Source organism: Haliotis asinina, chromosome 9 (genome assembly GCF_037392515.1).
Source record: "Haliotis asinina isolate JCU_RB_2024 chromosome 9, JCU_Hal_asi_v2, whole genome shotgun sequence".
Classification (NCBI taxonomy): Eukaryota; Metazoa; Mollusca; class Gastropoda; order Lepetellida; family Haliotidae; genus Haliotis; species Haliotis asinina.
The window spans coordinates 127,247-154,343 of record NC_090288.1 but is presented as its reverse complement, the minus strand read 5'-3'; the positions used below and the strand labels follow the sequence as shown (position 1 = coordinate 154,343).

The following is a 27,097-nucleotide window of genomic DNA, read 5'->3' as shown; positions in this document are numbered from 1 at the left end:
GTGTCCATGATTGTTATAATACCAATCCCCTTTGTGTGTACATGTCCACGGCTCTTATAATACATATCATCTTTGTGTGCAGGTGTTCATGATTGTTATAATACCAACCCTCTTTGTTTGCAGGTGTTCATGATTGTTATAATACCAATCCCCTTTGTGTGCAGATGTCCATGATTGTTATAATACCCACCCTCTTTGTGTGCAGGTGTCCATGATTGTTATAATACCAACCCACTTTGTGTGCAGGTGTTCATGATTGTTATAACACCCACCCTCTTTGTGTGCAGGTGTCGATGATTGTTATAATACCAACCCTCTTTGTGTGCAGGTGTCCATGATTGTTATAATACCAATCCCCTTTGTGTGCAGATGTCCATGATTGTTATAATACCCACCCTCTTTGTGTGCAGGTGTCCATGATTGTTGTAATACCCACCCTCTTTTTGTGCAGGGGGTCCATGATTCTTGTAATACCCACCCTCTTTTTCTGCAGGTGTCCATGATTGTTATAATACCAACCCTCTTTGTGTGCAGGTGTCCATGGTTGTTATAATACCAACCCTCTTTGTGTGCAGGTGTCCATGATTGTTATAATACCAACCCTCTTTGTGTGCAGGGGGTCCATGATTGTTATAATACCCACCCTCTTTGTGTGCAGGTGTCCATGATTGTTGTAATACCCACCCTCTTTGTGTGCAGATGTCCATGATTGTTATAATATCCACCCTCTTTGTGTGCATGGGGTCCATGATTGTTATAATACCCACCCTCTTTGTGTGCAGGTGTCCATGATTGTTATAATACCCACCCTCTTTGTGTGCAGGTGTCCATGATTGTTGTAATAGACACCCTCTTTGTGTGCATGGGGTCCATGATTCTTGTAATACCCACCCTCTTTGTGTGCAGGTGTCCATGATTGTTATAATACCCACCCTCTTTGTGTGCAGGTGTCCACGGCTCTTATAATACGTGTCATCTTTGGTTGCAGGTGTCTATGATTGTTATAATACCAACCCTCTTTTTGTGCAGGTGCCCATGATTGTTGTAATACCCACCCTCTTTTTGTGCAGGTGTCTATGATTGTTATAATACCCACCCTCTTTTTGTGCAGGGGTCCATGATTGTTATAATACCCACCCTCTTTGTGTGCAGGTGTCCATGATTGTTGTAATACTGACGCTCTTTGTGTGCAGGTGTCCATGATTGTTATAATACCCCCCCTCTTTTTGTGCAGGTGTCCATGATTGTTGTAATCCCGACCCTCTTTGTGTGCAGGGGGTCCATGATTCTTGTAATACCCACCCTCTTTTTGTGCAGGTGTCCATGATTGTTATAATACCTACCCTCTTTTTGTGCAGGGGGTCCATGATTCTTGTAATACCCACCCTCTTTTTCTGCAGGTGTCCATGATTGTTCTAATACCAACCCTCTTTGTGTGCAGGGGGTCCATGATTGTTATAATACCCACCCTCTTTTTGTGCAGGTGTCCATGATTGTTATAATACCCACCCTCTTTTTGTGCAGGTGTCCATGATTGTTATAATACCTACCCTCTTTTTGTGCAGGGGGTCCATGATTCTTGTAATACCCACCCTCTTTTTCTGCAGGTGTCCATGATTGTTCTAATACCAACCCTCTTTGTGTGCAGGGGGTCCATGATTGTTATAATACCCACCCTCTTTGTGTGCAGGTGTCCATGATTGTTGTAATACCCACCCTCTTTGTGTGCAGATGTCCATGATTGTTATAATATCCACCCTCTTTGTGTGCATGGGGTCCATGATTGTTATAATACCCACCCTCTTTGTGTGCAGGTGTCCATGATTGTTGTAATACCCACCCTCTTTGTGTGCAGATGTCCATGATTGTTATAATATCCACCCTCTTTGTGTGCATGGGGTCCATGATTGTTATAATACCCACCCTCTTTGTGTGCAGGTGTCCATGATTGTTGTAATACCCACCCTCTTTGTGTGCAGGTGTCCATGATTGTTGTAATAGACACCCTCTTTGTGTGCAGGTGTCCATGATTGTTATAATACCCACCCTCTTTGTGTGCAGGTGTCCACGGCTCTTATAATACGTGTCATCTTTGGTTGCAGGTGTCCATGATTGTTATAATACCAACCCTCTTTGTGTGCAGGTGTCCATGATTGTTATAATACCAACCCTCTTTTTGTGCAGGTGCCCATGATTGTTGTAATACCCACCCTCTTTTTGTGCAGGTGTCTATGATTGTTATAATACCCACCCTCTTTTTGTGCAGGGGTCCATGATTGTTATAATACCCACCCTCTTTGTGTGCAGGTGTCCATGATTGTTGTAATACTGACGCTCTTTGTGTGCAGGTGTCCATGATTGTTATAATACCCCCCCTCTTTGTGTGCAGGTGTCCATGATTGTTATAATACCCACCCTCTTTGTGTGCAGGTGTCCATGATTGTTATAATACCCACCTTCTTTGTGTGCAGGTGTCCATGATTGTTATAATACCCACCCTCTTTGTGTGCAGGTGTCCATGATTGTTATAATACCCACCCTCTTTGTGTGCAGGTGTCCATGATTGTTGTAATACTGACCCTCTTTGTGTGGAGGTGTTCATGATTGTTATAATACCGATCCCCTATATGTGTATGTGTCCACGGCTCTTATAATACGTGTCATCTTTTGTTGCAGGTGTCCATGATTGTTATAATACCAACCCTCTTTGTGTGGAGGTGTCCATGATTGTTATAATACTGACCCTCTTTGTGTGCAGGTGTCCATGATTGTTATAATACCGATCCCCTATATGTGCATGTGTCCACAGCTCTTATAATACGTGTCATCTTTGGTTGCAGGTGTCCACGATTGTTGTAATACTGACCCTCTTTGTGTGCAGGTGTCCATGATTGTTGTAATACTCACCCTCTTTGTGTGCAGGTGTCCATGATTGTTATAATACCGATCCCCTATATGTGCATGTGTCCACAGCTCTTATAATACGTGTCATCTTTGGTTGCAGGTGTCCATGATTGTTATAATACCCACCCTCTTTGTGTGCAGGTGTCCATGATTGTTGTAATACTGACCCTCTTTGTGTGCAGGGGGTCCATGATTGTTATATTACCCACCCTCTTTGTGTGCAGGGGGTCCATGATTGTTATATTACCCACCCTCTTTGTGTGCAGGGGGTCCATGATTGTTATAATACCAACCCTCTTTGTGTGGAGGTGTCCATGATTGTTATAATACTGACCCTCTCTGTGTGCAGGTGTCCATGGTTGTTATAATACCAACCCTCTTTGTGTGCAGGTGTCCATGGTTGTTATAATACCAACCCTCTTTGTGTGCAGGTGTCCATGATTGTTATAATACCAACCCTCTTTGTGTGCAGGTGTCTGTGATTCTTGTAATACTGACGCTCTTTGTGTGCAGGTGTCCATGATTGTTATAATACCAACCCTCTTTGTGTGCAGGTGTCCATGATTGTTATAATACCCACCCTCTTTGTGTGCAGGGGGTCCATGATTGTTATAATACCCACCCTCTTTGTGTGCAGGTGTCCATGATTGTTGTAGTACCCACCCTCTTTGTGTGCAGGTGTCCATGATTGTTATAATACCCACCCTCTTTTTGTGCAGGTATGGAACTACCAAGGGTTGTGCATGATAACCCTGTCTGGCCACCATGACGCTGTCACATGTCTGCAGTTTGACGCAACCCGTATCGTTAGTGGCTCCCTGGACTGCAATCTGAAATTCTGGGATATCCACAGTGGCGAGTGCATCAATACCATAGACTGGAAGGCAGCAGAAGGCCACACTGGGGTTGTCAGGTTGGAATACTTCACTTGCTCAATGTTACTGTTCAGTGTTCCTCAACCTGGAAAAGTTAGCCTACGAACAGTAAAATAAATGCTTCCATGTACAAATAAATGCAGGTTTGTTTGTTCCTTATTTCATTTTGCACTCCATGTTGACTTCCAGATGTCTTCAAGCGGACAGTTGGCGTCTAGTCAGTGCAGCAGATGACAAAACCATTAAGGTGAGGGTAAACAGACACAGTATGTAAACATTACCATCAAGTTGAGGGTAGACAGACTCAAGGTGAGGGTAAACAGACACAGTGTGTAGACATGACCATCAAGATGAGAGTAGACAGACACAGTATGTAGATAAAACCATCAGGGTGAGGGAAGACAGACACAGTATGTAGATATGACCATCAGGGTGAGAGTAGACAGACACAGTATGTAGATATAACCATCAGGGTGAGGGTAGACAGACACAGTATGTAGATATGACCATCAGGGTGAGAGTAGACAGTAGATATGACCATCAGGGTGAGAGTAGACAGACACAGTATGTAGATATGACCATCAGGGTGAGAGTAGACAGACACAGCATGTAGACATGACCATATCTTTATTTTGCTGAACTGTGTTTATTCTGTCTGAGTGTCTGTTGTGTTTTGTTGAGCTGTCTGTGTATGGTGTTGTTTCCAGGTGTGGAATCTGGAGACAGGGCAGCGGCTGGTCACCCTACAGAATCACAAGGATGGAGTGACTTGTCTGCAGTTCAATGATTTCATCATTGTGTCAGGGTCTTACGACAAGACTGTGAAACTGTGGGACTTCAGTTGCTGCTAACTTATCACAGTAACTTAATCCTGAAAGGAACCTGCTGTGTCCTGTGCATCTCACACAGATGGTATCCTAGCACCATGAAGACTCAACCATGACTTATATTATAATATAACAAATATATGCCAAGGTTCTTTTCATATTACATGTGCATGTGTTCAAATGTCTCTTCATCAGACTCTCTTGCTGGGTAAAGCAATGCAAGTCTACCAGTGCATAATTTGCTATAAAAGAATTATGGCCACCCCACTCCCCCAATATGACCCCTTCCTCCACAGGGTTTTGTCTGATACCCTCACCCACTAGGTGTTATGTCTAACCGCGTTAGAGAATGATGCTCTGGTTAACTGTAGGCATTGATGCTCCAGTTAATGTTAGGGTATAAGGCTCTGGTTATGTTTAGAAAATGATGCTCTGTGAGCATTAGAGAAAGATGCTCTAGTTCACTTTATTCAATGAAGGTCTGGTTAGCATTAGACAATGATGCCCAGGTCAACTGGCAATGATGCTCCAGTTAATGTTAGGGAATAATGGTTAACTGTCGTAAATTATGCTCTGAGCATTAGAAAATTATACTCTGGTTATCTTCAGGGAATGATGCTCTGTTAACTTTAGAGTCTGATGAATTTCTTCTTCTGAGTGATGGACTACTCATATCATGGCCACATAGCCATTACAGATGGCATTTCAAATAAGTTGGGAATTTTCGGACAGGTTTCATCACATGTGGTCTATTATCTGTTATTTGAGTGGTTTGTACTATTGTTGAGTGCTTGGTTCTTCACAATCAGCCAGGAACTAAACATCAGTCAAAGCTGAGGAGGCATCAAAGGAAAATGCAACATCTGTCATCAGTTTTCAAGGATTCTATAGGAATCCTACTGGTGGACTACCTGTCAAACTTTCAGATCCATAATGGCCATTATTATGTTAATTTGTTTCAGTAAATGTGTGACAATATTAGGGCTAAGCATTAGGGAAAACCCACAAAAAGATCATACACCAGCCCACAAGCCTTTAGTCACACTGACTTCAATGTGTGTATGTAGGTGGGAGTCTATTAAGCATCCTCCATCTCCACCAGATTTGGATGTGTCAGTTCTTCCTTTTTCCAGTTTCAAGAACTGTCTGGTAAACATTCTGCAAATGGTGATTGTGTTATATCTGTGTGACAGAGTGTTTACATTATCAGTAGTGAGGCTTGTACGCCAGTGGGATCTGCACACTCATCTTCATTGGCATAGACCCATCCTCTGTACCTGTAATCACCCACCCTCTGTAGCTGTAATCATCCCATCCTCTGTAGCTGTAATCATCCCATCCTCTGTAGCTGTAAACATCCCGCCCTCTGTAGCTGTAATCATCCACCCTCTGTAGCTGTAAACATCCACCCTCTGTAGCTGTAAACATCCCACCCTCTGTAGCTGTAATCATCCCACCCTCTGTAGCTGTAATCATCCCACCCTCTGTAGCTGTAATCATCCCACCCTCTGTACCTGTAATCATCCCGCCCTCTGTAGCTGTAATCATCCATCCTCTGTAGCTGTAATCATCCCACCCTCTGTAGCTGTAATCATCCCACCCTCTGTAGCAGTAATCATCCACCCTCTGCACCTGTAATCACCCTCACCATCTGTTAGAGGTGAAATGGTACTACGCTACAGTATAGTTTGCAGTAGGTCTTTGGTTCGGTATATGAGAAACTGCTTCTGGCAATATTCTGGCCATCTTGCAAAGAAATGCATAAATTTGGGCATAATTATTTGATTTTGAGGCATTTTGTAAAAAGTATGAAAAGGTTAACAAAATGAAGGTACAAACACAAAAATACATCCCCACCTTCCATATTATGAGGAATTTATCAAACAGTGTAACAGAGCAATCTATATGACAATACTATGGGGGCATCTAACTGACAGTGTAACAGAGCCATATGAATGACAATATTTTGGGGGGATCTGACAGTGTTACAGAGCAATCTATATGACGACATTATGGGGGTATCTATCAAACAGTGTTATAGTGCAATTTGTATGGCAGTATTTTGAGGGTATCTATATGACAGTGTAACAGCCTATGACAATATTATGGGGATATATATCAAACAGTGTAACACATCTATATGACAATATTATGGGGATATATATCAAACAGTGTAACAGCAATCTATTTTATCTGTCATGTAATGACTCGAGAAAGGTTAGCTGATATACAGAGCATCAAGTGCCCCACACAGTAACATATCAGCAAGTACCTCATTTCTATAAGAGTATTGTGGATCAGTCATGATTGAAGCTCATGTCCACAGTGGTTTGTATGCTGTGTTTGGTTTGTGTTTCTCATATGCCACAGTAACAATGGAAGCTGCATTGTTTGTAGCCATAGGGCACTTACCTGTCATTGTGTTGTGTTGATTACCTGTGTGTAGCAAGTGACCATGTGGCACAACCACACATGACCATTTGAATTACTCAGTCTCCATTTCACACCCACAGTACAGGAGTGTACATGCTGTACAAGGAAGTTACGATCTGTACATTATAAGTTGTTCACTGGTCACGAGAGGGACATGGGGTCATGTGCCCTTTGATGTTTATTTCTGTTCCCTGAGCCTGAGGGTACATCAACCCATAGGCCCCAAGGGACCAGTTAACAACATTTATCTTCCTAAAAACCTCAATGTTAATTTTGAACTGTTTGAAGCATGGGTAAACTTAGCCAACCTGTGTGAATTAAATGATTCGAATCTTGCATCTTGTCTTGTCGCAGTAAAATTGCTGTGGTGTATTTCCCCTTCTTAATGCTCATAGGGACTACATTTTGTCAAAATGTATTTATTGTAATGTGAGGCAGATCTTTTTGTAGTAATCGCTAGATTGTGCAGATGACACAAGAAAAACAGATTTAGAGTTACATCCCTTACATCAATTTGCATTCGCAGAACATCAGTAATTTTCTTGCATCGTGCGTGATTCAATGTTATTCGAGATAAGGAAGTACTACCACGAAGTACCGAATGAGTTGTCATTAGCAGGGGGATGCATTGAAATGTACTTGCATGTAAGTGGGGTACATTGGCTAAGCACTCTTCTATTATTTTCAATCCGAAAATGACATTTATGTGTGAAGTAAGATAAGAAACTTTGCAGTTCACATTTAGCCAGTGTGTGGTTTTCCTTGACAACCTGTACTGGGACAAATACTTGGCTGATAATGTGAACCTACATCTCTTCTGCCTTCAGACAGTCCCTTACTTCGAGCATGTACCTGACACAATGTCATACTGGTTCATCCTGTGTACACAGGGTCAGACTGGTTCATCTGGTGTACACAGGGTTAGAGACTGTGGCAAATACTGTGTACTTTACTGCTAGTTCAGTAAATTTCTATAACTAACCACTTGTCCTTGATTGTCCTGTCCCCTCCGTCTGATGCTAGTTGTCATGCAGTATATTTATATGTAGCTGAAAGCGTGATATTGTAAGTCCAGGTCGGTTGTGTCTAAGATGAATAACTCTGTGTTGTGGTGCATGTTTGTCTGAATGATACTTCACAGTTTCCAGTGTCTGGAGAAAAGACTGTCAAGTGAAAAGAAATCAAAGGCATTAAAAGCATTTTGTATCTCAGTGTGTGTCACTTGTCTTTTGGGGATCTTTGCCAAGATCATTGTTGCTATAATTGGCTTCAGTTGGTATGATGTCATTAATGCCTCATTGTTGCTACTGATGGTATGACATTATTACTACCTCATACTGATACTGAAGGTAACATTGTTAGTCCCTATATTATTACATACAGGCCCACTGGTTGACATGTCATCATGTCATAGTTATGTAGAATGATGCTCATGCTGTTGATCACAGGATTGTATAGTCAAGACTCTTATCGTTTGAGTCATATACCTGGAGTAGTGTGAACAATACACAAACAGCTTTAGACAAGGACAAACTTTAAGGATGAACAACTACTTGCCTGAAGATACAGATTCTTGTATTGTTGTCAAGCAAACAATGGTACAAGAAACTGTATTGAAACGTGGCTTCGTCTGAATAAAGAAGTTGGTCATTCATAAAGTTTGTCCTCATCTGATTCACCAACTTCTAAACATGTTATACAAACAAATGTCACTGCAACATTCTGCTACAGCTGGTTTATCTCTTGATGCCTGATGCTGTGACAGGTATTATGATGTCATTGCCCCTAGATGTAATTCTTTCTAACGTTTTTTTTTATTATGTTTGACTTTAAACCAGAATTAGCGATAAAAATACAATACAGATTGTTAAAGTCTTTGTCGACAATTAATATCCATAACAATGTGGAGGCTAGTTCGAGTCAGTACCGTGTATGGCCTGCCATGCCAGTACATACATGGATATATCTTCTCATTGACATAGTGAAAGCGGGTATCCATTTCCCGTCCTCTGTGAGCGCATGTTCCTGCTCTTGTCAGTCTTGTGGAAATGGTCGACGTCGTCTTATTTATCCATCCAGATGCTTCCACAAGTGTTCAATCGGATTCATGTCTGGTGAAAAGTTCCGAGTTGCTCTTGGATGCGAGGGTTCACATTGTCATGTTGATAAATGGTGCCCTGTATATTTTGTGCGGACGACAGTGCGCTGTCTGAAGGACTTGATGAATGGATAGATGAGCGTTCAGAATTCCATTAATAAATACAAGAGGTGACTTTACGTCATTGATGATGCCGCTCCATACCCAAACACCACCACCACCCCTGTTAGGACGGACCGCCCGTACACATTGGGGTGAACACTCACCACAACATCTGTATACATTACATGTTCCCTGCCATAGAGACTGAAGTGTCTTTCATCGGTGAACAGCGCCCTGCTGCCAATTATGGACCTGTCACCGTTACATTCGTTGTACTTACTGAAGTCTGTTACGTTGATATTTAGGGACATGGTCATGCGACGGAAGTGACAATACACACTAACTCCCACTGCATGTAATCTCTTTGCCACTGTGCAGTGACAAAATGCCTTTTCCTGTTGCCGTTGCGAATGCAGGCCTACCATGCAAACGATGAACAAATCATCAAAACTAAACTCATATATACCAAAACAGAGCAAAATCACAAAAAACTGCAACAATATAATCTGAAACCGAAACTAACGCTCTGTAGTTGAAAACTAATCGTTTGAAATGGACACAAACTCGCGTATCAGGTACGAAAGCGCCCGACAACGGTCACCGAGCGCACAAAACACCAGTCAGCATCCAAAAACGGCAAACAACGGCAATATCCCTCCCTAAACCCGGCTTGAGACTCCGAGATAAGACGTTGTGTTTCCACCCACGACTGTATACGGTCATTTATAATAGAAAGAAAAACTTTCCTTATTGTGTCTAATATTGAAAATCTTTGGTAATTCCATGGTTCATGCTTTACACTAGACTTGAATAAAGCCACTATTAATCCTAAGTTCCACGAAGCAACATTCCGTCTCAAGGATATGGTTAAACAATGGGTTTAACAATGGCTACAAGAGTCTAGAGACGGCTGGTATACCATCGCCCCCGGTACCTCACCACATTTTAACTTTTCAATAGCACAGTCTAAGTAACCTTAGTCTCAGTGTATTTCGTTACACTCCACCACTGAGTCTAACAAAACCTAGTAGAAGGTCGCGTCAGGTAACGTTTGAGCGACCAATGACCATCCAATCAAACGTGAGACGGTTAAATAGATTTAACCAATCAGACAACGGCTACTATTTAGGGATCGCAGGGACTTTCAAAATATTCAGGTCACTGACACAGATCTCTTCACAATCACAAATCCGCATATAACACAATTATTTGACCTGCAGTATAAACACTTTAGGGATTCTGTTGACATGGTTACCATTAGCTAATATTTCCGCAAGATGACATCCTTGAATATTGCCAAAAACACCATTTTCAGCGACTGTTTACTCACCGTTGTCATGGTTGTACGTAAGTCGCGTGCATCACATGGAAGCGAGCGTAAGTTAAATAGCATTCGGAATCTTTCAGGTATGAACCTTCACGTTCAAAAGTACGAGCGAATGTGCACTTTCGCGATTTAAAATTCTTCAAAGGCATTTAGAAGTTGGTGAGGTAATACAAGACTATTATGGATGACAACTTCTTTAATTCTTTTAACACGACGTTTCAAGGCTAATTCTTGCCCCTTCGTCAGGTGGATAATGAACATAGGTAACATAGCAGAATATATATAGGTATACATGAAGCCAGAGAGGTAAGATGTATATACAAGCACATAAATGTAATTAGGTATGTACAATCACAGAAGAGAGATGAAAGGAGGAAAGTTTTAACAGTACATAGTTGTTTACACAGCTGATAGATTGAGTCTATGAGTCCTTGTTGACAACACCAGGCAGAGGGTAGGTACACGCCTTGATCTCTATTGATCTGAGGTTCTAATCTTCTGATGTTGATTGCTTCCCAAAGCTTCCTTCTCCGCCAATCACTGATGTTGGAAGCCAGGATCTCGGTGTTTTTCCAGTTGATGGAGTGGTTTGGATAGTTGACAATGTGTTCAGAGAGGGCCGATTTCAGATCTAATTTTCTTACTGAAGTTTGGTGCTCTTTGAGTCTGATGTTGAATGGTCTGCAGGTTTCACCTATGTAGCTGCTGCCGCAATCACAGTTTATCTTGTAGATGCAGCCTTTGGGGTTGGGGTTGGTTTGATCACTTCCTCCTCTTCCATTTGCTCTAAGGATGTTTTTCAGTGTCTTATCAGAATAAAAGGTCACATCAACACTGGCAGTTTTTCTGAGGAGTCGGCTGATTTGATGACTTATCTTTCCTTGGTATGGAATGTTGACTCGGATGGGTGCAGGCTCAGGTTTAGGGAGGCGGTCGTTCTGATGCTGGAGAGTTGTGGCTATAATCTGGTCAACGAATTGTTTTGGGTATCCATTGAGGGTGATGAAAGTTCTCTTGAGGTGGTCAATTTCGTCTTGGAGGTGGGCTGGGTCACAGATGGCTTTGGCACGTCTGGCTAGGGTGGAGACTATGGCTTGCACGATCATATGTTTTGATTACTCTCCAAAAACGGGTACAGTTCTTGTCGTTTGCTGTGTCAAGAATGTCATCAAGTATTTCCCTTTCATATTTGGCTTTCTTTTCACTACATAATTTCTGAAACTGTTTTTTAACGTCAAGGTATTTTCTACAACCGCACACCGTCATTTGTTTTTCTAAATGTAGTCAGGAGTTTGTACTTATACCGCTTAACGATTACACGATGTCATTTTAGAAAGTGGTCAAATGCAACAAGTCATTAGTGATTTCACTTTCTCGGTAAACAACAAATTCTAGTACTCTTTTGGTTGAGTCCCATCCGGGATTCGAACCCGCACCCTCAGCGTCAGGCACGTAATCACCAGCACACAAAGTCAGCCGCCTAACTCGCTCAGCCACCGCGACTTCCACAAAAATGAGAGTCGGACAACTGGTAGTCTAGACTGCGACCTCTGTGTACCCCTCTGATAAGTGTGAACTGGCACGGCTCCCACGGCCGAAAGCTATGAGTACACGATGCCATTTAGAAAGTGGTCTAATGCAACATATGTCATATTTAGGATTTCACTTTCTCAGTAAATACCGATTAAGTTGCTCACATTCTCGATCGAACCACATGGGTTGGGTTTTCGTTGCGTGTTGTTGATATTCAGCCCTCTGTTTTGTTATGCTTTGAACTATGCGTATTCATAGCGTTAAAACACTGGCTAAATAATTCATTAAATGTATGTATGGCTTTATCTATATCCTTGTTCAAATGTTCAAGGAAAAGCAACGGATATTTGTCAATTACACTAGATAAATACTGGTGGAACTCACCATGCACGCTGTCTCTCCATACAAATCTGTCCACACGTTCTACCCGAGCATGAGGCGCGCGTGCGTGGGGCGAGTCACGTGGTACACCTGTGTGAGAGGGTAAACTCACCTTCACTGTCAGCGGTCGATGATCTCATTCACTCCATTTGTGTATAAATCAGATGATACTATACAATTGTCGATGACACTATTCCCTTGCTGACTGATAAAAGAGAAATCTCCTGATCTATCATTTCCAGCCCTACCATTTAGGATATGCATATTTAAGTTGCGACATATTGGTAGCAGTTGTTTCCCTTCATCATTTATCTCAACATCTTTGGAAGATCGTAATATATCAAAACCATCATTGTCATATTCGAATTCATCAAGTGGCAGATAAAACGGGTCATCGTTTTGTATGAAACATTGCTCACTACCAGTTCGTGCGTTCATATCCCCAGAAAGAAAGAAAGTAACTGAGGAGTATTCTGTTGATAGGGTCAACAATCTCCAGTCCAACAGCTCCATACCACATATTTCTTGAAACCTGTTAACATATGCCTCAGAATTTGTGACGTATACGAATCCAAAGATTACTTGTTGGTGTGTAGAAAGAACACCCAATCTGTCCATTCAATATTCAGTCTACTAAAACAGTGGACAATGGAGTTTGGCGTCGTAAACAACAATAACCCCGCCATAGCGTCCTCCTCCAAAGCGACGTTGTCTCACACATCGGAGACAGGTATAATCTGGAAACAAAGTTTCAAAATCTGTAGTGTTTCGTCCCCAAGTCTCTATGAAACAAATAATACTATAATTTGTACACAAATGTATCAGGTTGTTCTTTTCTGTCCGGATACTGGAATAAAGTCTGTTAATGTTCTATGTAAGCAACTTTATAGATTCTGGTCAATCGGAGTCTAAAATGGTACATATCCGTATTTGTTTAGTAGCCTGGCCTCGGCCGCACCATAGGTCTGTCATTCGGGGCATCCGTTTCCTCTGTGTTGGCTTGTCGGCTGCTACGTTGAGACCTGTCCCGGGTCCCGATAGTCTGAGTGTCGCTTGTGTCCCGAGTGTTGACAAAGGGACGTAACTGTGTCTCTATATATCTTGGCTATGGACGTTTTACTCCAACCACAAGCCATTCACTATCGGCTTGTTTTAGGATATGTAACAATCGTCGCCATTATCCCTATAGTATTTGACAAACTCTCCAAGCTGCCTGCGTGTCCCTCTCACCGACTGTGTATAGTCGGGTGACTCTCTGTATGTTCTGTTAGCTCATCTGTAGCAGTCTGATACGCACGCCCCCTGTCTTTATACGATGTAAACAGCGCTGTGAGCTCGCTCTATGTAGGTATTACGACCCTCAGCCTCACTCATATGTAATTCATTACACAAGAAGTTTTTAACTTTATCTTCCGAGCTTGACCACGTTTCATTTTTTCTTCATCCTTCATTCCGAAAAATATAAGGTTGTTTCTCATTAACTGTGACTCTAATTTATCGACTCTATCTGACAGAATCAATTTTTCATCCTCTAGTCTGTCAAATAGTTTTCCCATGTTGTCCTGCTCCGACTTCATGGTCTCTATAGTAGACTCGAATGTATCAAACTTACTGTTGAGACTGGAGAGCTGGTGCTGTATATCCTGCAGTATCCCGATGACACGTGTGACGTCAGTATCTCCAGCAGCAGCATGGTGTCTTCGCTTGTCTACCTGGACACCAGTGGATGACACGGACAGTCTACTCTGGGTCTGACGTGTCAGGGCCCCGGATTTGGCTCCACGTTGCCACTCACAATGAGCAACATTCCGACAACAAGCAGAAATTGCAATTTGCAAGAAACACCCTGATAACACCAAACCACAATTTGTACTTGCTTTTTCTACAGTTCGGCTGTACATTCGTGCCTATACGCATGCGCCAGAGCTGGATGTCTACTTCTATGGTGTCATGTGCGGCCTACCCTCGCCATTACAGGTGGCGCTTCTCGCAATGGAACGGTATGCTCAGTGGGTGTGCATTGCGACCATCAGCGCCACCCCTACTGCTTATTTTCTTTCTGCCTGGGTTAACCTTGACCATCTATGTCTGTGATTTTATGGGCAGCGATACTGCAGTTTTTGACATGACCATTTATACTGATTTTGTGCACGATGTCTTCATAACATCCGACTAATACATGTTATGTAAGTGTTCTATGTTTCTTGCAGCCGGAGCCTCACAATGTGTGTCACGAACATTTGCATTCTGTCACGAAGTAGACAAAAACACGTGGGGAAAACACATTTTAAGTAAATAGTTATGTGCATTACATAGAGATGCCCGGGCGTATCCCAAAGACAAATACGGCATATCGACCCGCTCACAGCTATTATATTTGAAAATGGTTGCTGAGGAGTTCAGTGAAAACGTTTATTCTTCAAATCATAAATACAGAGTACATATTGTTCCTGTAGCTAAGGTATGACATCACACCCAGGTGTTGTGGCCACCCAGAACTTTCTTCAGTGAGTGTTCCATGAGTGGACTTAAGCCTGGATGAGGACAGAGTCGATCGTGTGGAGCACGCCATTGGTCACTGTTGTATCGGCTGTCGTGATGTTGGACCCATTCACTGTCACTGTTAAGCCAACTGGCAACAAAACACAATAGTTCATGTACCTTGACACCATTTGGCGCTTTACAAACATCCATTATTAATATTATTTATTAAAGTGGACATAACTGCGTTAAGAGCTGTTGGTGCAAAATCAGAATAAGCTTGCTTGTATAATATTCAACTGGTTTATCATCAGGATATGAGATTCTTTTACCTTCACCAGTGTATATATTAGTAATACCTACTAGTAACACTGTTTAACAAACGATCTTACATTTAAATTGCTATTACTGGTTTGTTTTACAAGGGGTAACAGTGAGTGAGTGAGTGAGTGAGTGAGTTTAGTTTGCACTCAGCAATTTTGCAGCTATATGGAGGCGTTCTGTATATGATCAAGTCTGGACCAGGCAGCTCAGTGATCAGTAACATGAGCATTGATCTGCGCAATTGGGAACCGATGACGTGTCAACCAACTCAGCGAGTCTGACCACCCGATCCTGCTAGTGGCCTCTTACAAGTATAGTCGCCATTTTGTGGCAAACATTGGTTGCTGAAGACCTGTTCTAGCCTGGATCTTCACGGGTCGTTGGAACAGTGATGCGAATGCATGTGAGGTATGTGTTTAGCGTTAACCGTGGGATGAGGTGGGGAAGCGGTCTCAGACGCCAGGCTAGTAATCCAGCGTGTGTGGGGATCAAACCCATTTGTGACCGGGTGTAAGACACCTTGGAGTCATCTTTGTGAGCAGACTTTTTCAGTGTTCTCACAACCTCTAGTGTACCCGCGAATTCGTTTGTATGTGACCAGATGGTGGGCACATGAATACATGCTAACACGTAGTTGCGGGTACAGTAACGTGAAGTAAATTTGGACAAGCTGTGACTAAGTGTCCTAGTCCACCCAGCTGTTCATGGGTACCTCGTAAGGATAGGAAATCCATATCAGTGGGCAGCAAGAGCTGTATGATCCCCAGGGAGTTGAGATTAACATCCTAATGTGTCATTGTTATGTAACCCGAGACGACAAGTACATATAGCTTTATCCCCAAACACTAGCCCATGTCTTTTAATGAAATTTCCTCACTACCTGAAGTATTTAGGAAAACATAAACTTTAACACCTGGTGTCAGTTTACATCTCATAAATTGAAAATAATAACCAAATGTTTACCTTTATGTTTTTTAAAATATTTCTTTTGACCTGATACTGGAATAATTTGTAATACAAATATCTGTTCTACTTTAACCTAATTCTACTAAGCAGTGTGCGTCTTGTCATTCTACATACACAATGGCCCTGCTCTTTTTGAACAGGGTCAACTAAGCTCTCAAATGAAACTACCATCAAACATTCTTGTGTTTTGAAACATGTGACTGAAATGGTAACCACTAGTTATACACCATACATATACACCGCTACGTGTCTGTCTGCTTTAGTGCATTACTTACCTCTTTTATGAGTCTCGCACTCAGGTTAGCTGGTGTACTCTCTGTCCTATGAAGACTACCAATTAAAGGATCAGTAGGAATTACTTCCTGATAGTTAGTGTTAACACATTTAGGCACTTTGTGAAGGTTAGACGGCTTTCTATTATTAGCTCTTGCAGACCCCCCTCATTGGTTCCTACACGTGATGAAAAGGTGAGACAGATGCTGTTAACAGTAAAAAAGTTGTTTAAAAAACTTGGAACAGTGATATCTTGAAATGCTTGGTTTAAGTCAACATCTGAAATTTCCCGCTGCTGATAAAATTTACAGTATGGTTCAAAATTATTGAGAATATCTAAAGCATTTCATATTATTAATCGAGAACAAATCAGATAAAATTGAATGTATTGTGAAAGTGAACTGACCTTTTCATGTTGTGTAGGTAACAATTTAATATTTTATCAAGTCTCCTTGAGCTTCACGGCACAGTCTAAGACGGGTAGGCATACTTCCTATCAGAGAGGTTAGTGTCTCGTGAGTTATGCTGTCCCAGTATCGGACCACTTCTCTCTTCATGTCTTCAATTTTTGTCAACCCCTTTTGATTCACACATTCCTTCATCATCCCCCAAATGTTCTCAATGGGATTTAAGTCAGGACTATATGCAGGAAATGGTAATGCAGTCACATTTTTCTCCTGAAACCAATGCTTGGCATGTTTTGCGGTGTGTTTAGGATAATTATCTTGCTGCAAAATCCAGTCATTTCCATAAAACACATGTGCACTTGGAAGGAGAAAATTATCTAATATGTTAGTGTAGCGTTGACTTGTCAGATTTCCCTCAAACACGTCCAGTTTTTCTTGAACAGATTCTATTTCTGATAAGTAGCTTCCAGGAGTAGCTTGCGCTTTTCCTGTAGTATAGAGTCATGTCTATCCCCTTTTCCATGATCTTTGAATGTACATTAAAGGCTTTTTAAGTTCATACGCCTTATTGGCAAGCGTGCACCTGAATTTTTTCAAGAGAACAGGTAGGTCGCTCCGACTTGTTATTTTCCGTTTGCAAAGAATAGAATTGTTTTTATACATCGCATTCATCACTGACTGTTGATCAAGCATGCTGACAAATTTTGCCACAATCGGTTTCGGCATTTGTGAGGTTGTAGGGTTGGTGCTTTGTCTTGGGAGACGATGCAGATTCACCAAATGCATTTTGTCAACATCCGGTAAGCCAAGTGTTGTGAAAAGTTCACGACATTCTTATCGTAAGGAATTCCATAGACTAAAAGGTTAGTCTTCAAGGAATGTGTCTCTTGGATTAGAAGACTTCTGTTCATAGCTTCACGCAGATTAGCGATTTCCTTTTGGAGGTGATCGATTTCTAAACTGTTTACAATAATACCATCCGAGTTATACTGTAAGAAAAAGTTGATCTGTTTTGACTTTTAAATTGTTCACTTGACATTTGATAGAGGCGAGTTTGTTGGTTAGCTCGTTTGTTTGTTGGCTCGGCGAGTCTGTGATAAATTGTTTTAACTCACATGTAAGGGTAGCAATATTCACTTTATTCACCTGACCTTCAGTCGGTTCACTCTCCATTTCAACGGTTTTACTCCTGGCTAGTAAAATATCGTCCAAATTTGACTTCCGATGATTTGATTTCCTACTTTTCTTCCCACCTGGCATTATCTAGCGATGTTTGTAGATTTTGTCGGGAGAATGAGACCAGGTCTTCTCTAGTTAATTAGCATACCGGAGACTCCTTCTCTAACCATCTTGCTCTTGGCATAACATGGAACCAAGACCATGTAGACTGGCATCAGTTTCAACAATAAACGGCTGGTTAAAATCAGCATACAAAAACACAGGTGCTGGGAGTAGTTTACCCTTCAAAGTATTTAGAGTGGCTTCACAATTTTCATCCCAAGAAGACTTTTATGATGTTTGTGGTTTACTTGTTTTCAACCTGCTGACTACATTATGCAAGGGTCGTGCTAAGTTAAAGAAACCCTTAACATATCAACTGTAGTAGCTTGCAAACCCCAGAAATGATCTCAAGTCCTTCAATGGCTTGGGTACTTCCCACTCTTCCACAGCTTTCTCTTTCTCTGGATAAGTTGCAACACAATCGTAAGATATGACACGGACATATTTAACCTCTCTGTGCAGAAAGTAACATTTACTGAGTGTATGCTGTAAACCATATTTTCTCTATATTTGGAATACTTCCTCCTACTGAGCATGGTGTTCCTCGAAAGACTTGGCAAACATAACAATGTCATCCAAGTAAACAGCAGAGTTTGGAATGTCTGGAACAATGCTGCATAAGCCTCGGGAATGTAGCAGGAGCCCCTGACAACCCAAAAGGCATGCGGTTGTACTCATACAACCCATAAGGAGTGGTAAAAGCAGTATTTTTCGTCTTTCTTTTCAACTGCCACTTGGTTGTACCCACTGGCCGTGTCCAGTCTTGAGAACCATTGGCTGCCATGAAGTTCATCCAAGCTCTTTTTGTAATTGATGTGTTCCCTAACCTCAGAGAATTGGTTTGGTGGAATTTAGTGATAAGACTGGGAGACAGAGGCATCATCTTCGGAGTGAATCTGATCGTTCACATTGTCTGTATCCCAGGTCAAGGTCATCCTTTGCAAACACATCACTGTAAGCTTTTAATAAGTTTCTCTTTCTCTTCCGTGGTGCAGTTACAGTTTGAGATGTCAGCAGGTATTGCTTCTTCGTTTTCACTGCTATGATAATATGACAGTTATCCACTTACCTGTTCCATGTATACTTTTGTTCCATCATTAGTTTCATGAAACTTAATGCTCCTTCCTGACGGGAGTCGCTCGATTTCTTCCACCATAAACAGTGCACCCACTCTGTTGTCAACAACCAAGATTCCTCTTTTAGGAATTGTTTTTCCCAGTGCTTAACTTCTGTAATTGTAGTTACCACCAACCCAGTATCCAACAAACAACTGGTTTCCACTCCACCCATGGAAACTAACTACTGGACAATATTGGAGTTGCAAACCACCAAACATGGATGGGTCTGTAACACCCTACCTTTCTACTACCCAACTCAAGGTAGTAGAGGGTTTCCGTTTTCAGGCTAGCCAGTCTCTTGTTGCCATTAAATTGGGCCTGGTTCTGGTTTGTTTTAGCTCCTCTACTTTGCTGGTAATCGCGACCTCTGGCGCATCCTCGGCCTCTGGTTCTGTTACCGAGGATTATCTGGGCGCTCACAGGCAAAATGCTTTTTGTCATTAAAGACATGGTAGCCTTGCATTTGAGGTGACGGTTATTGAGAATTCTGCACCTGTTCTAATGTCTTGTGGAACATTCAAGAGAGTTGGTCTAACTGCCTCTTGTGTTTGGCAATGGATTTCTGTACTTCTTCTCTTAGATCTTTGCTGATTGCTCATATCTCCTGATACAGTTCTGCTAAATAACTTGGTTTTAGCAGAATCATCCTCTCTCATCTTGAAAGCTTGTCCCTAGAGCTGAAGAAAGGTCAGCTTTAGTGACTGACGAGCTAGTTGCTTCTGTTCTCTACCGTTGTCAAGCCTCCCTTACAATTGATGTTTCGGGCCAGGTTTCGGTCAAGTACAATGGCAGCATTTTTCTGACCCTGTCAATGAGTTCACTGTGGGAATATGAAAACTGTCACAGGGACTCACCTTCATGATGTCATCTGTCAAAAAATCATTTCTGAAGCTCATGTACTGAACATGTCTTCAAAAACATCCTGCAGTATTTTCCAGATCTGAGTGTGTTCTTCTTGTGCAACTCTAGGTCTAATTTATAACTCCTCTTTGGCATTTCCCTTTAAAAGAAAGCTGGTTTCTTCGTCTGGTAAAAGGTTTGACTGTTTTACACCTCGACTGACCTGTTCTTTAATATCACGAAGCCGGGTGCCCTCCTCTGTGTAAGTACAGTATGGTTCAAAATTATTGAGAATAGCTAAAGCATTTCATATTATTAAACGAGAACAAATCAGATAAAATTGAATGTATTGTGAAAGTGAACTGACCTTTTCATGTTGTGTAGGTAACAATTTAATATTTTATCAAGTCTCCTTGAGCTTCACGGCACAGTCTAAGACGGGTAGGCATACTTCCTATCAGAGAGGTTAGTGTCTCGTGAGTTATGCTGTCCCAGCATCAGACCACTTCTCTCTTCATATCTTCAATTTTTGTCAACCCCTTTTGATTCACACATTCCTTCATCATCCCCCAAATGTTCTCAATGGGATTTAAGTCAGGACTATATGCAGGAAATGGTAATGCAGTCACATTTTTCTCCTGAAACCAATGCTTGGCATGTTTTGCGGTGTGTTTAGGATAATTATCTTGCTGCAAAATCCAGTCATTTCCATAAAACACATGTGCACTTGGAAGGAGAAAATTATCTAATATGTTAGTGTAGCGTTGACTTGTCAGATTTCCCTCAAACACAAACACCGGGGTCGTTCCTAATAAGGATATCCCTCCCCATACATGAAACTTTGGGCAGTATTTAGGTCGTCGATACAACGGTGCTGACGCAGACTTTGTCCATATTTTCACATTATTGGGATATACCCATATTGAGCTTTCATCAGTAAAAATCACATTTTCCCAGTCAAAGTTTTCATGTGCCAAACACCACTCAACACGCCTGTCTTTATGTTCTTGTTTCATGAGAGGAGAAGGAATTCCAGTCTTTTTCTCCCATCCAAGATCAATCAAATTTCTTCTAACTGTAGATTTTGATACAACTGTTGATCCCCTTTCTAGCATTTCATACCTGATGTTGGAGATGCTTGCCCTTTGCTTTTTAGACGCTAAAATTCCCAGCCGGACGCGATCTGAGAAGTCCAATTTTCTGGGTCTCCCTGCTCCTTTCTGGTGCCCAAAATCCTTTCCCTCTTTAAAATTCTTCCTAATTCTATACACAGTAGAAAGAGGAGTTCCTGTTCTCTCTGCCAATGTATTTACATAATCAATTCCTTGATTACACAACTCAAAAATCAACCTTCTTTTATCTTCAGCAGACATTGTTGACAGTGCTGAGGAAAATGACGTCTGCTACAAATTCAGGGGAGGTAACTCTAATTGTACTATACTCAGTAGGCCAAGATGAGTTACCTCCCTTATACCATTACTTAGTTTTAAGTATCAGTGAATCAGTTGAGGTGTTAGGATAGCTCAAAGTAAGAAGAAAAATTCTCAATAATTATGAACCAGACTATACATCTACTTACCTTGATATCAACCAAAGCAGAGTTTCTTTCCATATCTTTCTTTGCATCAGTTCCCTTCCTGACTGCTTGCAGGTCTTCAAATTAAACCTGTGACCTAACTCATTCTTCTTCCAATGCTTCCCTTGTTTTATTTCATCTTTCAACTATGCCTCAGGCATTTTGAATTAGGAAAAATTCTGAGACGTCTAACTAAACAAGGGATAACAGGACTATATAGATTAACTAACCTTATCTCAAACATATTTTCTGTTATTTATTGTAGTTGTTGTTGTTTTCAGGTAAAGAAAATTCATTGGGGACAATCATTTCCACTACTCCCACTTCAATGTAAATGACTGAATAAAATTCATTTTTTTGTGATAAGGTAAGATAAAAATCAGTTATACCCACCAACTCCTATTTGAAGCTTGCCTTGTATGGATTCAAGCACTAGACCTTCGTACAGCCCTGCACTGTAGTACGTTCCTGAGTTAACCACATGGGTTTGCAGCACGCCTGTGAACATACTGCGAGCTACTGAAATATTTCAGTGTTTATCGTCAGCAGAATATTTCTCAATCAAGGTGTGGAAATCCAGGCAGACAGTGACTTGTACCTACCCCGCAGTCGAGGGATGTCGTCCAGCAGGGTATCAAGGACGCCAGGGGGTAGGCTGGCAAAGGCAGCATCAGATGGGGCAAATACAGTCTGGTGATGAGCTGAAAACACCACCACTCGTATTACAACATGACATCATCTCACCCAAACCATCGGTAACTTTCATTCAACCATCGGTGAATGATAAACAGCCATGATAAACAGATGACCAGTAATCTTATAATTCCATATATTCATACACACTGGTAAATAAGCTTGACTCTGAGAAATGATGCATCTATTCTTACCGGTGGTCTTCCATTTTTACAGGTGGTCATCCATTTTGTACTCTAGCTCCTTGGGGGTCGGGGGTTGGAGTTGGGTGTCAGTACTTTATAGTACTCATAAATATTGAAGAAGGATGCTTTAAAATAATGTGTGTGTGTGTGTGTGTGTGTGTGTGTGTGTGTGTGTGTGTGTGTGTGTGTTGTACGTACTTATCCATAAAGCTCACGATCTCACCCGTCTCATCTACCCCTAGACACGAACTGTTAACAGTCTCTAACTGTGATTCGACAAGTAACCTTTACCTATCCACTAACAAATAACCGAAAGTTATTCATTGATGGTGACCTGCAAATTCCTGAGACAAGCCGGCTTTGGTGATGGCAAGGCGGAGGGTGCTGAAGTTGTCACTTCCGGCCAAATAGTCGAAGGCACTTCCTGTAGGTACAGGGTAGATAACTCCCTTCATCATAAACAGCATGCCGTTACTGCAGGGTAGGTCCGAGAGGAGGATGGGGCTGCCCGACATTGTCGTCTGCCAGAAGGAAAGTTGGACATTGTAGACAGGTCATAATTTCTCTCATTCTCTCACTCATGAACATGATTTGAACTCGCGATAAAACTTGAGCATCTAACCAAAAGACAATAATACATGGACTTTCATCTGTAAAAAAGTTGATACATTGTATAATAAGAAGTGTACAACAAAACGAGTAAGAGAACGTGAAGTGTGCAACTCAGTAGAGGAGTAAGACAACGTGAAGTGTGCAACCCAGAAGAAGAGTAAGACAACATGAAGTGAGTAGCACAGAAGAGTACAACATGATGTGTGCAACCCAGAAGAAAATTATGACAACGCAAATTGTTCAACCCAGAAGAAGAGTATGACAATGTGAAGTGTGCGCTCAGCCACCGCGACTTCCACTGAGCGGGCTAGGCGGCTGACTTTGTGTGCTGGCGATTAGGTGCCTGACTCTGAGGGTGCGGGTTCGAATCCCGGATGGGACTCAACCGAAAAAAGTACTAGCATTTGTACTTTACTAAGAAAGTGAAATCCCAAATATGACATATGTTGCATTTGACCACTTTCTAAATGGCATCGTGTAATCACAACCCTGGAGAAAAGTGAGACAGCATGAAGCTGACAACCCAAACGAAGTGTAAGACAATTTGAAGTTGACAACCCTGAAGAAGTATATATTCTTACTATACGGCGATCACCTAACATGGTGACATAAATGTCAAAATAAGTTACACCGGTACCATTTCTTCATGTTGCATTGTTTCCCATCCCCAACCTGGCCTCGGTTTCTGGTTGAAGCTGGAGATGAGAAATACACGTGACGAGGTTCTATTATGACAATGTTCTTCTATGGTGAGGTTCTACTATAAAGACTTCTCCCCGAGAAATATTTCTTTAAGTAATAATGACGTAATTATTAATATTATGATGGACATTTGAAACACAGGCAGTAGGACATAACTATCTACAGATACTCGGGCACGTTCACAAGTAAAGATCTTGCCGGCTTGCCACTCACAATCTCTTTGCCACTTTTGACGATGTACTTGTTGATGCGGACAGCAGCGCCTGCAACAGTGGGCAACAGCTCTTCATTGTTGAAAAACGTGGAGACCATGCTGCCAGTGACGATGTGGTAGGACATGAGGTTTTTACGGAAGGATGGGTCATCCTTGAGTCTCTGATTGACGGTGGATGGGAGAGACTGGAAAGCCGTCGGCACAGGTGCAAGGAGGCTTAGATTTCCTAGGACGGTTAAATGAGATTAACTTCAACTGTCGGAGTATGAATTATCTATACTTACGCATCACATCTTCCCAACTAACACCAACACTGACACTCACTTCTGCATTGATTCAACATGCTAGATAAACTTCTACATTGACATATGGGACTAGATGGACTTCCACATTGACATATGGAACTACGTGGACTTCCACATTGACATATGTAACTAGATGGATTTCTACATTGACATATGTAACTAGATGGATTTCTACATTGACATGTGGAACTAGATGGATTTCTACATTGACATATGGAACTACGTGGACTTTCACATTGACATATGGAACTAGGTGGAGATGTAGAGTAGGTGGACTTCCACATTGACATATGTAACTAGATGGATTTCTACATTGACATATGTAACTACATGGATTTCTACATTGACATATGGAACTAGATGGACTTCCACATTGACATATGGAACTACGTGGACTTCCAAATTGACATATGTAACTAGATGGATTTCTACATTGACATATGTAACTAGATGGATTTCTACATTGACATATGTAACTAGATGGATTTCTACATTGACATGTGGAACTAGATGGATTTCTACATTGACATATGTAACTACATGAATTTCTACATTGACATATGGAACTAGATGGATTTCGACATTGACATATGGAACTACGTGGACTTTCACATTGACATATGGAACTAGGTGGAGATGTAGAGTAGGTGGACTTCCACATTGACGTATGGAACTAGATGGACTTCCACATTGACATATGAACTAGGTGGACTTCTACATTGACATATAGGGTAGGTGGACTTCTACCAGGACATATGGAACTAGATAGACTTCTACATTGACATATAGGGTAGGTGGACTTCTACCTGGACATATGGAACTAGATAGACTTCTACATTGACATATAGGGTAGGTGGACTTCTACCTGGACATATGGAACTAGATAGACTTCTACATTGACATATAGGGTAGGTGGACTTCTACCTGGACATATGGAACTAGATAGACTTCTACATTGACATATAGGGTAGGTGGACTTCTACATTGACATATAGGGTACCTGGACATCTGGACATGTGGGCTAGGTGGACTTGGCATGTGGTGACATATGGTGCTAGGTGAACCTGTGTGGTTGGCCAGAGGGGTAGGTGAACCGCCTTTGTCAAAGAGGGTTAAATGTAATGATATGTGGCCATTGAGGATGGACGTAAAGTGATAGGTGGGTTTTCAAGTGGTCACAAGATAAGTGATATGGGATTTAGCATGCAAGACGCTGTCATTCCACAACCGTCTGCAGGTCATTTGAAGAGTGCACAGTATACAACACACCGACAACGTGTAATATATTATTATTCCACTGATGTATTACAGTATCCACATATAATATACTGTTAAAAACGTCGGTCTCGTGAATCTCGTGCATGCTCTGTTCATGACGTGCACATGAACATGTGAGGGATAAAATTCAACGGTGAATCGTGTCAGTGTGGGAACACAACCGAATATGGCTTTTCCAGGTATAAATGACGTGAAGGACAGGAAGGCCATATAACAAAACAGACAATCATGTTACAAAATAGCTGCTATTCAATTCTTGCGATATAGTTTCCACAGCATGTGTCCATGAACAATAGTATTCACAGCTCTTAATATTCCTTCATCAGGTTATGATACAGCTGTTATTAAACTCTGGGCATGATAGCATTAAATAAAGTTCTAATTAATATACCAGTCTTCGTATAACTGATGCAATATATTATCTAAGTGTATGGTAAGCCAAAGCTGACTGTATGGAGGTACCTGGTTGTTTCAGCATGCTGCTCAGACCCGCTTGGGTCAGGTAATCTGTAAACGAAGTGGCACCATAGTACTTGGCATCATCAAACAGCGTCACGTCCGCTACGGCGGCGGACACAGCAGTCAACAACAGCAACACGCTACAACAAACTGTGGCCATTATGATCATATCTTCGTGAGACGCCAGGTGGAGCCACGTGTTTGTTATCTCGTGAACGCAGTATCCTATCTACAAAGTGACACAGCGGCAGGTTCCTATCTGTAAACACATCTATTTCTATCTATATGGTCTCTGATTAAACACACACACACACACACACACACACACACACACACACACACACACACACACACACACAAACGCTCACGTACGTGCCCATTGCATACCATGCATACCATCTATTAATGTCTTAATGTGTTAATTAATGTGCACACATGCCTATTACATGCCCTCTATTGTTGTGACAAAACACACTGATACTCGTGTCTATTACATGCCCCTATTGTTGTGACAAAACACACTGACACTCGTGTCTATTACATGCCCTCCATTGATGTGACAAAACACACTGATACTCGTGTCTATTACATGCCCCCTATTGTTGTGACAAAACACACTGACACTCGTGTCTATTACATGCCCCCTATTGTGACAAAACACACTGACACTCGTGTCTATTACATACCCCCTATTGGTGTGACAAACCACACTGACACTCGTGTCTATTACATGCCCCCTATTGTTGTGACAAAACACACTGACACTCGTGTCTATTACATGCCCCCTATTGTTGTGACAAAACACACTGATACTCGTGTCTATTACATGCCCCCTATTGTTGTGACAAAACACACTGATACTCGTGTCTATTACATGCCCCCTATTGTTGTGACAAAACACAC

General features: G+C 41.6%; 2 protein-coding genes across 2 annotated transcripts in view; one reads left to right on the top strand and one right to left on the bottom strand.

Annotated features, from left to right (window-relative positions):
* LOC137295516 (F-box/WD repeat-containing protein 7-like) overlaps positions 1-8,250 on the top strand; it is a 67,417-nt gene extending 59,167 nt beyond the window's left edge. The window contains exons 12-14 of the mRNA XM_067826883.1: positions 3,624-3,817; positions 3,969-4,026; positions 4,487-8,250. Coding sequence (XP_067682984.1) covers positions 3,624-3,817; positions 3,969-4,026; positions 4,487-4,630 — 396 coding nt within the window. The 3' untranslated portion in view covers positions 4,631-8,250. The remainder of the gene's footprint in view (positions 1-3,623; positions 3,818-3,968; positions 4,027-4,486) is intronic.
* Positions 8,251-14,878: 6,628 nt separating this feature from the next.
* On the bottom strand, positions 14,879-26,370 carry LOC137296512 (transforming growth factor-beta-induced protein ig-h3-like). The gene is made up of 6 exons (XM_067828314.1): positions 26,198-26,370; positions 24,152-24,378; positions 22,959-23,145; positions 22,349-22,447; positions 22,140-22,244; positions 14,879-15,112 (listed from the first exon to the last, which is right to left on the bottom strand). Exons 1-6 carry the CDS (start codon positions 26,361-26,363, stop codon positions 15,009-15,011), a joined length of 888 nt encoding a protein of 295 aa, XP_067684415.1. The 5' UTR covers positions 26,364-26,370; the 3' UTR covers positions 14,879-15,008.
* Between the last annotated feature and the right edge of the window lie 727 nt (positions 26,371-27,097).